The sequence below is a fragment of the Bos mutus genome, chromosome 25 (genome assembly GCF_027580195.1).
Source record: "Bos mutus isolate GX-2022 chromosome 25, NWIPB_WYAK_1.1, whole genome shotgun sequence".
NCBI lineage: Eukaryota > Metazoa > Chordata > Mammalia > Artiodactyla > Bovidae > Bos > Bos mutus.
Genome location: NC_091641.1, coordinates 35,391,022 through 35,405,086, shown reverse-complemented (window position 1 = coordinate 35,405,086; position 14,065 = coordinate 35,391,022). Strand labels below are relative to the sequence as shown.

General features: G+C 44.3%; 1 protein-coding gene across 8 annotated transcripts in view; it reads left to right on the top strand.

Annotated features, from left to right (window-relative positions):
* Positions 1-6,068, top strand: part of RBFOX1 (RNA binding fox-1 homolog 1) — a 442,476-nt gene extending 436,408 nt beyond the window's left edge. For 2 of the 8 annotated variants that reach the window (XM_070362796.1, XM_070362797.1), the window contains exons 12-14: positions 1,222-1,297; positions 3,240-3,317; positions 4,665-6,068. In XM_070362796.1, the coding sequence (XP_070218897.1) occupies positions 1,222-1,297; positions 3,240-3,317; positions 4,665-4,895 (385 nt within the window). In that variant the 3' untranslated portion in view covers positions 4,896-6,068. Of the gene's footprint in view, positions 1-1,221; positions 1,298-1,692; positions 1,935-3,239 lie in introns of those variants that run through there. The other 6 variants (XM_070362800.1, XM_070362802.1, XR_011462653.1 and 3 more) reach the window with 5 other exon arrangements.
* Positions 6,069-14,065: the final 7,997 nt, after the last annotated feature.

Below are 14,065 nucleotides of genomic sequence, written 5' to 3'. Positions count from 1 at the left end.
AGGAGTGGAAGAATCTCCATTTCAAGCTTTGCTTCCAGAGACCCTCACCTAACCTCGCCTGCATCTCAGCTGTGATCATTACCAAAACAGCAGCATTCAAACTCTAACAAGATATCTGGCAGGCCGTTCAAGGAAGGGTATCTGGAACCATGGAAAGAGCATGAGAGTTGCCCTGAGACATTCAAGGATTAGCTCTGACTCTGTCTAGCTCTGTGACTTTGAGCAAATGACCCAGTCTCTCCGAGCTCTAATACCTGATGAGTTGCATTGTTCATCCAATGTATTAGGTGTCCATCTCTTCTACATTTTTCTTCTAAAGCCTGTGCTGGGCATTAGGGCAGTGGAAGGAGGATGGTAGAGACAGGAGGAAAAATCCTCAGATATAAGGAAATGTCATCAAGAAATATTGTTCAAGGGACTTCCTGGTGGTCCAGTGGTTAAGACTTCGCCTTCCAATGCAGGTTCCATTCCTGGTCAGGGAGTTAAGATCCCACATGCCTCCTGGCCAAAAAACCAAAACATAATACAAAAGCAATATTGTAACAAATTCAATAAAGACTTTAAAAATGATCCATATAGAAAAAAACTATTAAAAAAAAAAGAGAACTATTGTTTAAAATGTATCGCTTCCTGGAACCTGGCTAGAGATTGATGAGATAGAAGTTCTGGGGTGATAGACTCAAAAATCAAATCAGGCTCTAATTCTTGAGTGGGGAGGGAGGTCCCACAAAGCCTTCAAGGAGGCTTCTGTTTGAATACATCTGTTCTTCCCTGTTCTGACATGTTCGGCCCTAACTGTAAAGACTGGGTCCTTTTTGGCCCACCCTGTCTCACTTGATTGGTGACAACTTTGTTAGGAAAAGAAGACAATCTGTCTTGATTATAATGGGTCCTCTGTGGTTCCTGGCCTTCTTAAAACCACTCTTTCAAGCTGTTGCCTGCCTCCAACCCAGTGTAGAAAGGGTTGTTTGAGAGAGAGAAAAACACACACACACACACACACACCACGTACTTTTATCACCAGCGATGTTAAGTGGACACAGGAATGCTTGTATAGGATGGACTTTTCTCATGTTTTGTGGCCGATTGGAATGTGTTTCTTATTTCTCAAGATGGATAGGGCTCCTCCACACTGTCTTGGTATTTTGTGTTTTACGGTTGTTATTGTTACTTCGTTAATCACATATTATGGCTTAATCTTCCCCTCTGTCTTCCTTCTAGTTACGGACGAGTTTATGCTACCGACCCCTACCACCACACACTTGCTCCAGCCCCCACCTACGGCGTTGGTGCCATGGTGAGTACCACTTCCTCCTCTTCCTAGCTTCCTCCTTGCCCCCCCTCCCCCGGCCCCCGGCCGCCCCTCCCCCCAGCTGGGATCTCAGGATGGGTTGACGGCTGACGTCCTCTCACTTTCCCTTAATTGAATTTGTCTCTTGTGCTAACAGCAGCTAAAAAATGCCACATTAATCCTCCCAGTAAACTTGATAAATGTCTTAATTTCTTGGCAATGTCGTGCATGTAAGTTATTATATTTCTCATTTTGCAAGTCTCACCTAGCCAAGCACTTACCTTAATGGAATAATTAGTCATGTTGATAATGAAATCCATCACTAACGGAATGCAGTGTCAATGCAGAACTTTTTGTTTTCTTTTTTTTTTCCCTCCCTCCCTTGCCGCTCATTCACATAGCCCCAAGGTTCCAGCCCCACCACAGACCTCAGAGGAGCTAAGCTGCACAGTTCCAGGCCTCTGCTGTCAGGCAGCTGAGAATCTGACTGCCTCTCCTCCCCTATTACAATTCATGTTTAAAGTCATAGTCGCCCAGGAAAGAAAATAGAGAGAGAGGCACGCTTTGTGTGTGTGCCTAGTACATAAGGAATTAGAAGGAAGCAGTTTGGGAGTTGTCTTTTCTTTCTTTTTTTTTTGGTGGGAGTGGGGCTGGGTTTTTGTTTTGGGAGGGGTTTGGGGGGAGGGCAACGCTGGGAGTTGAAGGGGGGGGATGGTGAATTTGCCTGTACTTGTTCAAACTTCTATGCACTAAAAGCGTACAGTAAGACGTGCCCATCACGTGAGAGCGTATGCAATCATTACAAAGCTTTTTGGCATGCAGATTTCTGCTTGAGATCAAGATGATCAGTTCTTCTCCTAAAGATAAAGCCCCAGAGGCATTCATTGGCATCGCCAAAACTTTTCACAAAAGGAGATATTTAAGTGCCGTCTAAAACCACGGCTAGGCAATTCCCTGGAGCTTGGCGGTAGACATTCCGCCATAATTGGGAAACCTATCATTTTTTGCACAAGCTCAATGACATCCAGTAATTCATCTGCACAACTCCCCTCTCAAGAGCACCTTCCATACAGATTGTTCAGCTGAGTCAAGTAAAGAGTGGACATACATGTTCGTCCTGCTTTCGCTATTCAGCCACTCCACTTCAACACCCAGTTCGCTGGGGGAAAGTGTTGACCAAGAGGGTTGAGTGATGACATTCAATAAGTCCTCTGCATGCAACATCTTGAGTGTAGACAGAGCCTTTCCCAACAGAGCACATTATTATCAGTGACTCAGACAGCCAACCCTAAGAGACACCATCAATCCTTCAGCAGCCCGTTTGTTTCAGAGTCCTTTTTAGCTGCTGGGGCTGGCCACCCGAATTTGGTTCTACAGAGAATTTTTGTTATAAGGAGCTATGGGGGGAGGAGGTCAGGATTGGTCCTATCTTCAATTCTCTAATAAGTGGACCCAGGATGGGTAGGGGCGCCTCCATATTGGTTGTTTCTGAGTGTCTATTTTTTCAAACACTAGTCCTTTTTTTTTGATGATCCACATGTTCTAAAAGGAAAATGTAAAAAACACACCCCTTACATTGCTTTGTTTCAGAATGCTTTTGCATCCTTGACACACAGTATTGTTAGTAACTCAAACAAGCCAACAATAAGAGACAGCATCAATCCTTCAGCGGCCCATTTGTTTCAGAGTCCTTTAGAGCTCCCAGGACTGGCCACCCGAAGTTGGTTCTACAGGGATTTTTCGTTGTAAGGAGCGACTGGTGGGTGGGGAGAGGTCAGGCTTGGCAGTATCTTCAATTCTCTAAAAGGTGGACCCGGGATGGGTAGGGGACGCCTCCATATTGGTTGTTTCCGAGTGTCTATTTTTTCACATAGTAGTCTTTTTTGATGATCCACGTGTTGCAAAAGGAAAATGTAAAAAATACACCCCTTAAATTGCTTTGTTTCAGAATGCTTTTGCACCCTTGACTGATGCCAAGACTAGGAGCCATGCTGACGATGTGGGTCTCGTTCTTTCTTCATTGCAGGCTAGTATATACCGAGGGGGATACAACCGTTTTGCTCCATACTAAATGACAAAAACCATTAAAAAAAAAAAAAAAACCTTCCAACGTGGGGAAAAAGGAAGCTTTCCGAGGCCTGGGTATTGCAATACATGCAGTAGTGCATCATTTTAGCATCTAAAAAAAAAAAAATTAAATTAAAAAGAGGAAAAAAATTACATTTTTTATCTTATACCTCAGATATTTTGTTCTGTGTATTTTAATATTGTGGGTCTTTCATTTCCGAAGGTTCTGTAGTTTGGTTGCTGGCTGTAGGAAGTTTTTTTTTTTTTTTTTTTTTTTGTGGTTGATCTAGAGAGATGCTAGCTATGACTAAACACTGGTATAGGGCCATATCCAGAGTGCTGTATTCTGTAAATGAAATTATATATGCTAAATATTAAGCTACTGGGGTTATCAGCTGTTGGGGAAGAGTGTAAGTGACTACAGGAGTCATGTTCTTTTCTGCATCTGCATTATTTTATTTTATGAAACGGGAAGGGTGGGAGGGACCTAGGGGGTGGGGACTGGGGTTTGGCTGAAAGGGAAAAAAAAAAAAGTAACTGATGAATCTAAACGACCCACTGCACCAACGTCCATATAGCAACGGTTCTAAGTTACTCACTGTCAGTTCAAGCCAAAGGTTAGGTTGTTAAGAGGATGCTTCTAGAAACACTTGTACATCCAAGCTGAATGCAGCTGTGCAAACCCACCCTTTACAACCATTCCACCTGGCAGTATTCAGCTTCTTAACCAGCCACTAGTTATCTAGGCAAAAGACTGCTAGTTAGGCCATCTGCAAGCATTCTTTTTATATTTCTTCCAGTATAATAAATTATTGATATCATTGCTGACTTTTATATTATGGGAGGGAAAAAATAACATTAATAAAAAGGTGATAAAAAGCACTGTTTCTATTTTTTTCTTTTTTTCCAAAAAAAAGAAAGTAATAAAAACTTAAATTCTTTGTACCAGTGAAAAAAAAATGTATAAAATTTACATCTGTGCAGTGGCGTTGTTAAGTTCTAGAAACAGTCTTTCGAAGCTTTAGTTTTAGCCTCGTAGAACAACTGTTACAGACAAGACGTATAATTTTTATGGAATTACATGATAATCATATTCGGATTTATAGAAGCATTTTACAAGTATTGCAATCATTGGGTAGAGATAATCATGGTATTTTCATCCGCTTGGTACTTTTTGAAACATGACCGTGTTGTGTAAGCAACCTGCAATTTTTCAGTCCGTGAGAGCCCGCCCTCCCATTTTTTTCCCGATCCCCAAGGATTCTCTCAAATCAATATCTTTAGTTTTCTTTTTTTTGTCTCCAAGGCCCAGGACACTTGTCAAAAGGAAGCAAAAAAAGTAGGTCCACCCTCAACATCCCCTAAAGAACGACCCCCTCCCCCCCACCTCGGAAGCAGGGCCAAAATGACGCATCCGAAAAATTGCAGTTTGTCTGTATGCTTCTTCTGTTCGAAGTCTCTTCATGTTGTTCTGTTTACAAAGTTAATCTCAGTTGGGGTATCTGTCACGGATCTTCCTGTTTTTGTATTTAAATAAAAAAAATATATATATCCTGCAGCAAGTGGTCCCCAGTAGTTTTGCTGCCATAGTTAACAATTTCCATGTGTGCAGTGCAGGCCTTCATATGGCACGCACTTTAGTAAAGCTCTCAACTCACTGCTGTGAACCTGCCAATCCGCTGTAACAACTCTGCTTTAAGACAAAACCAGACAAAACTTAAAAAAAAAAAAAAAAGTGTTTGTGATCCAGCTTTTCTCTTGTCATCCAATGTGCATGCAGTAAGATCGGTTGGATATTAAACCATCAATAAAGTTTCACAAGATTTGAAAACCGAGTTTCTGTAGCTTTGCTATCTAAGATCACCGTGATCTTGCAAACAAAAAAAAACAAAAACAAAAAAAAAAGAGAGAGAGAGAGAGAAACGGGGGAAAAAACTGCTGCTTGGCGGCCAAAAGCAGAGAAAAATATTTCTTTTCGCCAGTCGGGGAGGGAAGAGGGGAGAGGGTGCTTGATAGCATTCCTGAGACATTCTCATCTTCCCCCACGTGGAAGAAGGTGTTATGACAACGGGTGCCTGGTTGATGTTTTTGAGGGAAAGGACATATTGAGATGCTATGGCATCCAACCCCAAAGTGGGGTGAGGTGGAAGGAACAGGGCTTTTGGGAGAATCAAGCGAAGTCTCCCATGTGTCTTAGATTTCAAAATCCAGAATTTGCACTGTATTTGGAATCACAAACATAGAATTCTTACTGTGTTGGTTCAAGTAAAATTAATTTGCAGTTTTGATTTTCATCGATGAGCTGTACTTTCCCCCATGACTGTATGTAGTTTTAATAAAATCATTTAGAGCAAGTGGGTGCCAACTGATGTTACAGACTCTTTTGTCAGGCACTCCTCCAAGAGGCCAATAAGTCATTTTAAAATGTATGTCAGAGATGTAAACAGACATTTTGGATTTTTTTAAACGGTATTTATTTGGAATGTTTTCATTTATCTAAATAACTATTGCTATTATGAATTATGGAAAAAAAAAGATTACTATCATGTGTGGTATATAGTGACTTAACACACACCTCACGCAATCTGCAAACCCAGAAAATGTGTATATCTGTCTTTAGAAATTAGTGTTTATATCACTTACAGTGGTTTGTGAATAAAGAAAACTGGTTTGTAATATCAAAAAAATAAAAGCTTAGTCTGAAAAGGTCTACGTGAGTTGGTGTTCTGATTCTTTGGCCTCTGTGTGTTTCCTGGGAGAGTGGATTCGTCACATCCACACGAGGCTGCTCTTGTGCCCACCGGGGCGGGCGGTGCAGCTGCCCAGGTAAGCAGCAGGCTTTGTCCCTGCAAGGGACCCGACTGTCTGGGTCACATGCCTCCTCTTCCTCACCCATCATTCCCAAGAAGTCAGTGGAACAACTACAGATGTCTAAGAAAGAAACAGAACTAAGCTGAATTATTTCCCCATCATGGAAACCTCAGCCTTTGGTTTAAAACAAAACAACAATCAGAAAACAACCTTATGTTTCAAATGAAAACAGCTACTAACGCCTATTAAGCTTTTAGTACATCTGTTAACTGGCTTCCCAGGTGGCGCTAAAAGTAAAGAATCCACATGCCAATGCAGGAGAGGTGAGTTCAATCCCTGGGTGGGAAAGATCCCCTGGAGGAGGGCATGGCAACCTATTTCAGTATTCTTGCCTAGAGAACCCCATGGACAGAGAAGCCTGGCAGGCTACAGTCCAGGGGGTCGCAAAGAGTCGGACACGACTGAAGCGACTTAGTACATATGCACGCACCCATGCAAAGCGGTTAATAATCCAGAGAACAATGAGGGAGGCTTGTAGGAAGAAGATGAAAAAAATCATCATAGTAAGTGGCAAAGTTGATGTTTATCAAGTTCTTCCCAGGTGGTGTAGTGATAAACAATCCGCCTGCAATGCAGGAGATGTTGGTTTGATCCCTGGGATGGGAAGATCCCCTGGAGAAGGAAATGGCAACCCACTCCAGTATTCTTGCCTGGGAAATCCATGTGCAGAGGAGCCTGGTGGGCTACAGTCCATGGGGTCACGAAGAGTCAGACATAACTAAGCACACACACTTATTTCCTTTAATAATTTAATGCTCCCACCAGGGTTGGATTGTCTACCCCATTTACTTAACAATATATATATATTTTAAATTAATTTAGTTTTGGCTGTGCTGGGTCTTTGTTGCTGCATGGGCTTTTCTCCATTTGCAGCAAGCAGGGGCTACTCTTGAGTTGTGGTACACAGGCTTGTCATGGTGATGGCTTCTCTTGTTGGCAGAGCACGGGCTCTAGGCTGCACGGGCTTCAGTAGTTGCAGTTCCTGGGCACTAGAGCACAGGCTCAGTAGTTGTGGCACACGGGCTCAGTTGCTTCGCCATATGTGGAATCTTCCTGGACCAGGGATCAAACATGTGTTTCCTGCACGGGCAGGTGGATTCTTACCACGAAGCCACCAAGGAAGTCCTTCTTAATAGCATCTTAATCCTATCTCATTTAGTTAACACTGCTGTCAAATTGGTAATACATACAAAAGGTTTTAAAATATGGAGTGTGGACACAGGTGTTCTGACTTTGAATCCTGATTCGGTCCCTTGCCAGATGCAGTCAAGGTGCCCACGTGCTCAGCTGGTAAGTCATGTCTGACTCTGTGATCCCATGGACTATCGCCCGTCAGCCTTCTCTTTCCATGGGATTCTCCCGGCAAGAATACTGCACTGGGTTACCGTGCCCTTCTCCAGGGGATCCTACCAACCCAGGGATTGAACCTGCGTCTCCTGCATTGCAGGCAGATTCGTCTGCACCACTATGAAGCCCTGCAGTCAAGGGTAACTTAACCCAAAGCTCTGTGCCTTAGGCTCCCCCTCCATAATTCATGATGAGAAGCCTACTTGCCTTTTAATACTGTTATGTGGAATAAATAGGGTTTCCCAGGTGGCTCTAGTGGTAAAGATTCCACCTGCAAATACAGGAGACCTAAGAGATGCAGGTTGGATCCCTGGGTTGGGAAGATCCCCTGGAGAAGGGCATGGCAACCCAGTGCAGTATTCTTGCCTGGAGAATCCCATGGACAGAGGAGCCTGGCGGGCTAAGGTCCATAGTGTTGCAAAGAATCAGACATGACTGACGTGACTTAACACACAAACACATGGAATAAACAAAACAACCTATGGAACGGGCTTACGGCAACACTTTGTCACTTGCAAGCTTACCATTCACAGGTGAGGACCCTGAGACCAAGGAGGTGAATGTGTCTTAAACCACACATCAGGCAAGTGGCAGGTCCGACAGCCCAAAACGGGCATCCTTGCTCTCCTGGCCCAATGGGAACTTTCAGCATTCGACTGTAGAACCAAGAAGTCTTAACTCTAAGAGCCAAAAGCTGATTTGAGTAAGGCAGTTGTCTTCATAGCATGGATTATACCATTTCAAGTATATCCAGGGCCCTTCTCTGGAAACTCCTTATACAGGGGACTGTGCAAGTTACATCCGCTTCTACTGGTCTATGTCCACTGGCCTCTGAAGACAGTGCTACCCTGATTACAAATGAAGACAGTATGGTGTGATAGGTCCAATGATTTGCCTAAAGTCATGTCTAGCAACTGTTGGCCTGGAAGCTTGCATCTTCTTCCAGAAATTCTCTCATTATTGATGATGTTGGTGGTGATGGTTGTGGTGAACTTGGGCTTCTAGTACTGTCCTTATGAACTATGTAAGGTTATATTAATTTAAAAAAGAAGTCCCCAGCTTTATCCTGGCACATGGTGAAGGGGGAAATGATGTTGTTCAGTTGGTAAGTCGTGTCTGACTCTTTGCGACCCCATGGACTGCAGCACACCAGGCTTCCCTGTCTTTCACCATTCCCCCAGAATAGCCATCTTTGCAAATGCTGGTTTATAGCTGAGTTCCTGCCAAGTCCAAATAGGATGATATAAGTAGAGATGGGGGCTTCCCTGGTGGTTCGGTGGTAAAGAACCCGCTTACCTGGTCCATGGGGTCGCAAAGAGTTGCTCATGACTGAACAGCAAGTAGTGGTAACAAAAACTGTCATTTACATCAGAATCTCCCAAATCAGGTTCTTCTCTAAAATGGAAATAAGCACATATATTTAACGTGACGTGTCAAGAAAATAGAAATGGATGGCAGACGTGAAACGGTTTCTTAGAAGACCTGACCAATGGATCCCCATGTTTGGCAACCACTCCCCTTGTCCACCTGGAGTGCGGGCGGAGGTGAGCTCACCAGCCAAGAGAAGGTGATGAGGTGATACCAGGCATGGTACACAGGCTTTATACCTATGGACATTGCCTGGGAGGTGGTCAGAACCTCATCTCATCTGTAATTTCTCTTCTTAAAACAGTATTATTTATTTACCTGCCACAGGTCTTTTAGTTATGGCCTGTGGGATCTAGTTCCCAGACCAGGGATCAAACTGGGGTCCCCTAGCCACTGGACCACCAGGGCAGGCTGGTGTCCTGAGTTTGAGTCCTGACTTGGTCCCTTGCCAGCTGCAGTCAGCTACGTGCTCAGTCATGTCCAACTCTTTGCGACCCCAGGGACTGTAGCCCTCCAGGCTCCTCTGTCCATGGGACGTTCCAGGCAAGAACACTGGAGTGGGTTGCCATTTCCTTCTCTAGGGGATCTTCCCGACCCAGGGATTTAACCTGAGTCTCCAGCATTGCAGGCAGAGTCTTTACTACTGAACCACTTGGGAATATCCATGCATATTCTCACACTTTCTCATGACAACCTGTGATTATTTTTTCACACGTAAAGAGTTAAGACTGAAAAAATAGTCTCTCTAGGGTAGAGATAAAAGAGGTATTTTTGTTCAAGAATGAAAAACAGCACTTTTTTTTGGTTATTTTTGGTTTTTATTCACTGCTGGATGATACGTGTGTGTACACACATACATACTATATACTTCATATTATATATATTATATATTTGACAGATTTGTATGTAAATTCACAAGACACAATCTTTTCTGAAGGATATGAAACTCTCATTGTACAATTACTTAAGATTCAACCTGATGTTTGATGTCAGACCAAAGGCAGCCATTTCTCACTGCTGTTTTGCAGTGCTAAGGGATAGAAATTTGGGCTTGACTAGGAGCAGCTGGCCCCAGGGCACTTTAGAAGCGTCTCCTAGGAGACCCAGTCTCATTTGATATAGTGTGGCCTAGTCACCCTCCTGGAAAGTTAGGGTAGTGGAACCAGGATGTGTCTCTGATTCTGACCTGCTTTGATCACTGGTATTTGGCCTGCAGAAGGGCTTCCCTGGTGGCTCAGATGGTAAAGACTCTGCCTGCAATGCAGGAGACTGGGGTTCGATCCCTGAGTCAGGAAGATTCCCTAGAAAAGAGAATAGCTACCCACACCAGTATTCTTGCCTGGAGATTTTCATGGACAGAGAAGCCTGGTGGGCTAAGGTCCATGGTGTCCATAAAGAGATAGACACTACAGAGTGACTAACACTTTTTTTTTTTTTTTTCCCTCACGGGGGAAATATATTTTGGGCAGCAAAGTAGTATTGTGATGAAAACACCCCAGGGTCTTTTAAAACTAATGGTGTTGAGGGAGCAAATGCTGTAGGTTGTCTTGAGAACAAAAAGTAGTGAGATTAGGCTTCCCAGGTGGCTCACTGCTAAAAACCCTGCATGCCAATGCATGAGACGTGAGTTCAGTCCCTGGGTCGGGAGGATCCCTTGGAGGAGGGCATGGCAACCCACTCCAGTATTCTTGCCTGGAGAATCCCAGGGGCAGAGGAGCCTGGCAGGGTTAGGGTTAGGGTCCATACCCTCACCAAGAGTCAGACATGACTTAGCAACTGAACAACAGCAAAATAATGAGACCATCTAACATTGTTTGAATACCATCTCAGCCGGTCTACAAAACATGTAATCTTTACACTATCAACACGTAGCTGTCTATATATGAACATGTTTAAGAGAGGCATTCAGAAAGCCTCAGCCTCTCTGTAGTTCAGTTACATTTTCTAAAAAATGCAGATAATAGATAATATCTACCATGGAGGGTTCTTACAAGAATGAAATGTGTTCAAACATGTGAAGCACTTAGTCTGGCATATAGCATTTTTTCTTTTTACCAATAAATCATTTCTATCTGTATAATTTATTGGTGTCCATATAGATTCAAGATTCAAATCATATACCCTATTGATATGATATACATTACATAACACAATTGATTATACATACAGGTCTATGCAGTTTATGCATCTAAAATGAATCTGTATACACACATGGGGAGCAAAAGCTTCTTTTTTTATTTTAAATTTTATTTTTATTGGGGTATCAGTTCAGTTCAGTCGCTCAGTCATGTCCGACTCTTTGTGACATGAATCACAGCACACCAGGCCTCCCTGTCCATCACCAACTCCCGGAATTAACTCAAACTCTCGTCCATTGAGTCAGTGATGCCATCCAGCCATCTCATCCTCTGTCGTCCCCTTCTCCTCCTGTCCCCAATCCCTCCCAGCATCAGTCTTTTCCAATGAGTCAACTCTTCACATGAGGTGGCCAAAGTACTGAAGTTTCAGCTTTAGCATCATTCCTTCCAAAGAACACCCAGGACTGATCTCCTTTAGGATGGACTGATTGGATCTCCTTGCAGTCCAAGGGACTCTCAAGAGTCTTCTCCAACACCACAGTTCAAAAGCATCAATTCTTTGGTGCTCAGCTTTCTTCACAGTCCAACTCTCACAACCATACCTTAAAATGTTATGTTAGTTTCTGCTGTACAACAAAGCAAATCAGTCATATGTATCTCTCTTCCATCTTGGACCCTCCCCCCTTCCCCAAATCCGGCTCATGTAGGTCACCACAGAGCACTGAGCTGAGCTTCCTGTGCTAATATATAATATGTTCATTTTCAGGTATTAGCATAACTTAAAAAGACCCATTGAAAGTGAAAATGTTCATCGCTCAGTCATGTCTGACTCTTTGCGACCCCGTGGACTGCAGCCCACCAAGCTCCTCTGTCTGTGGGATTCTCCAGGCAAGAATACTGGAATGGGTTGCCATTTCCTTCTCCAGGAGATCTTCCTGACCCAGGGATCGAACCTGTGTCTCCTGCAGCTCCTGCATTGCAGGCAGATTCTTTACTGCTGAGCCACCAGGGAAGCCCCTGTGGAAAAGCACAACAGTCTTAATTCTGACAGAGGAAATGGTCAGCAAATGCAGCTTATCATCATCATCGTTAGTATTATCTCATTTAATCCTCACAAACTGGCAAAGTAGGTACTCTCATTACTCCCCTACCCATTGGGAGGCAGAAGCTTACGGTGCAAGCCTGGTGGGTGATGCCCAAGAAATGCGGCTTTAGGTGGTGGAGCTGAGCCCTGGACGTGAGCTGTCTGGCTCCAGAGTTCCTGCTGCTCCGTACTGAACACATCGCTGCACACTGCTGGCGCTTAATCCTCATGGCAGCCCAGGTAAGTAGCTCACCCTTGACTTCCTCCACTGCCTGGCAAACGCTTGTTCAAAAGGTAGAAGTCAGGTGGGTCCCAGCGTCCACCTCTGAGAGCACAGACCACCCCCCTGTGATTATCCCCAGGGGCCCCTCCGGCCCATGCCTGCGACTTGGCCATCTTAGCTTTCTGACTGAGGCGGATGGTATGATTGCCTGTGTGAGGCAAAAAGCCGGGGAGAGTGAGAGAATCCCCCAGTCTCTAAGAAAGAAGAAACAGCACAGCCGAGGGTAGAAAAACAGAAGAGCAGAGACCTGAGATGCAGGGTCGGGAGGGAAGCTGCAGACTGGTGATGGTTGGAGGGCAGGCAAATTGGCAGCCTTGCAGCATGCAGACTCCAGCAAACCTAACAAGGAGAATTAGAGTTAAAAAAGAGCAGACAGCAGTTTGCAGACCAACGCACGAAAGCCCCATGCTCGCATCTGGAAAGTCACACTTTCTGCAGCCACACCAGGAAGTTGTCTGGAACTGAAAAGCAGGTCAGAGGCACCTCGCACAGCTCCACTTTTATCTCCCCCAAACACTCCAGGCAGGGACATTCATTACTGGAAGGAGGGTTTCAGCACCAGGGGAAACGGCAGCTCAGCTGGACAGGGCTGTCAGCGTAACTGGCTTGCTGCTGCTTCCTTTTTTATTTTCCTAAACTGCGTGACTAGATGATGTACAGGTCTTTGGACTATTTCCCTTTTTGCCCAAGCCCTGCTCTTCCCCTTTCCCCCTAAAGACCTAGAGAGAGAGAGAATGCACAAGCTTTTGCTTTGTGAGAAAAGGAGGTAAGAAGGAAAAAATCTTTTAAAAGACACAAAAACTTTCAAAGTCAGTTGCAACCTTGTGCTGAAATTCAAAACTGTTTATGGTAGAAGAAAGCATAAAATCCTCCTTTCTTTTTCTCATTTTTCCCATCACTTAGAAACAGAAAAGAATGACTCGTGCAAGTGGATACAGACAACAGATCGTCGTAATTTCCAATTTTTGTCAAAGACTTGAACATGCACTAGACAGAATGGAAAAAAGGACCACAAATTTCAGTGGTTAGAGGTCTTTTGCCTCTTTTTAAAAATGCCTGTAGGTGAACCTGGGTTTTGACCCTTCCTCTGCGTTGGGCTTCCTGGTGGCTCAGACTGGTAAGGAATCTGCCTGCAATACTGGAGACCCAGGTTCAATCCCTGGGTCAGGAAGATCCCCTGGAGATGGAAATGGCAACCCACTCCAGTATTCTTGCCTGGAGAATTCCATGGACAGATGAGCCTGGTGGGCTACAGTCCCTGGGGTGGCAAAGAGTCAGACATGACTGAGTGACTGACACACACCCCTGCTATCATCTACCTTCTGCTCAACTGTGCAACCTTAGGTAACTTAATCAGCCTCTCTGGTGCTCGGTTTTCATGTCGGTGAAATGCTTCACAGGGTTTTGGTTAGAATTTCATGACATTTTGTGGCACTGAGAAGTTTGGTTCTGGAAAAGTCACTCACCTCCCACTGGGCAGCAAAAATCAGACCCCAGGTGTTTTTCTCTATGTGTGTGTGTGTGTGTGTGTGTGTTTGTCTTGTTTTTCTTTGCTATCCTGAGTCTTTGTTACAGCACCCAGGACCTGAGGAATGTGAGATTTTAGTTCCCCGACCAGGGATTGAACCCATGTTCCCCGAATTGGAAGGCTGATTCTTAACTGCTGGACCACCAGG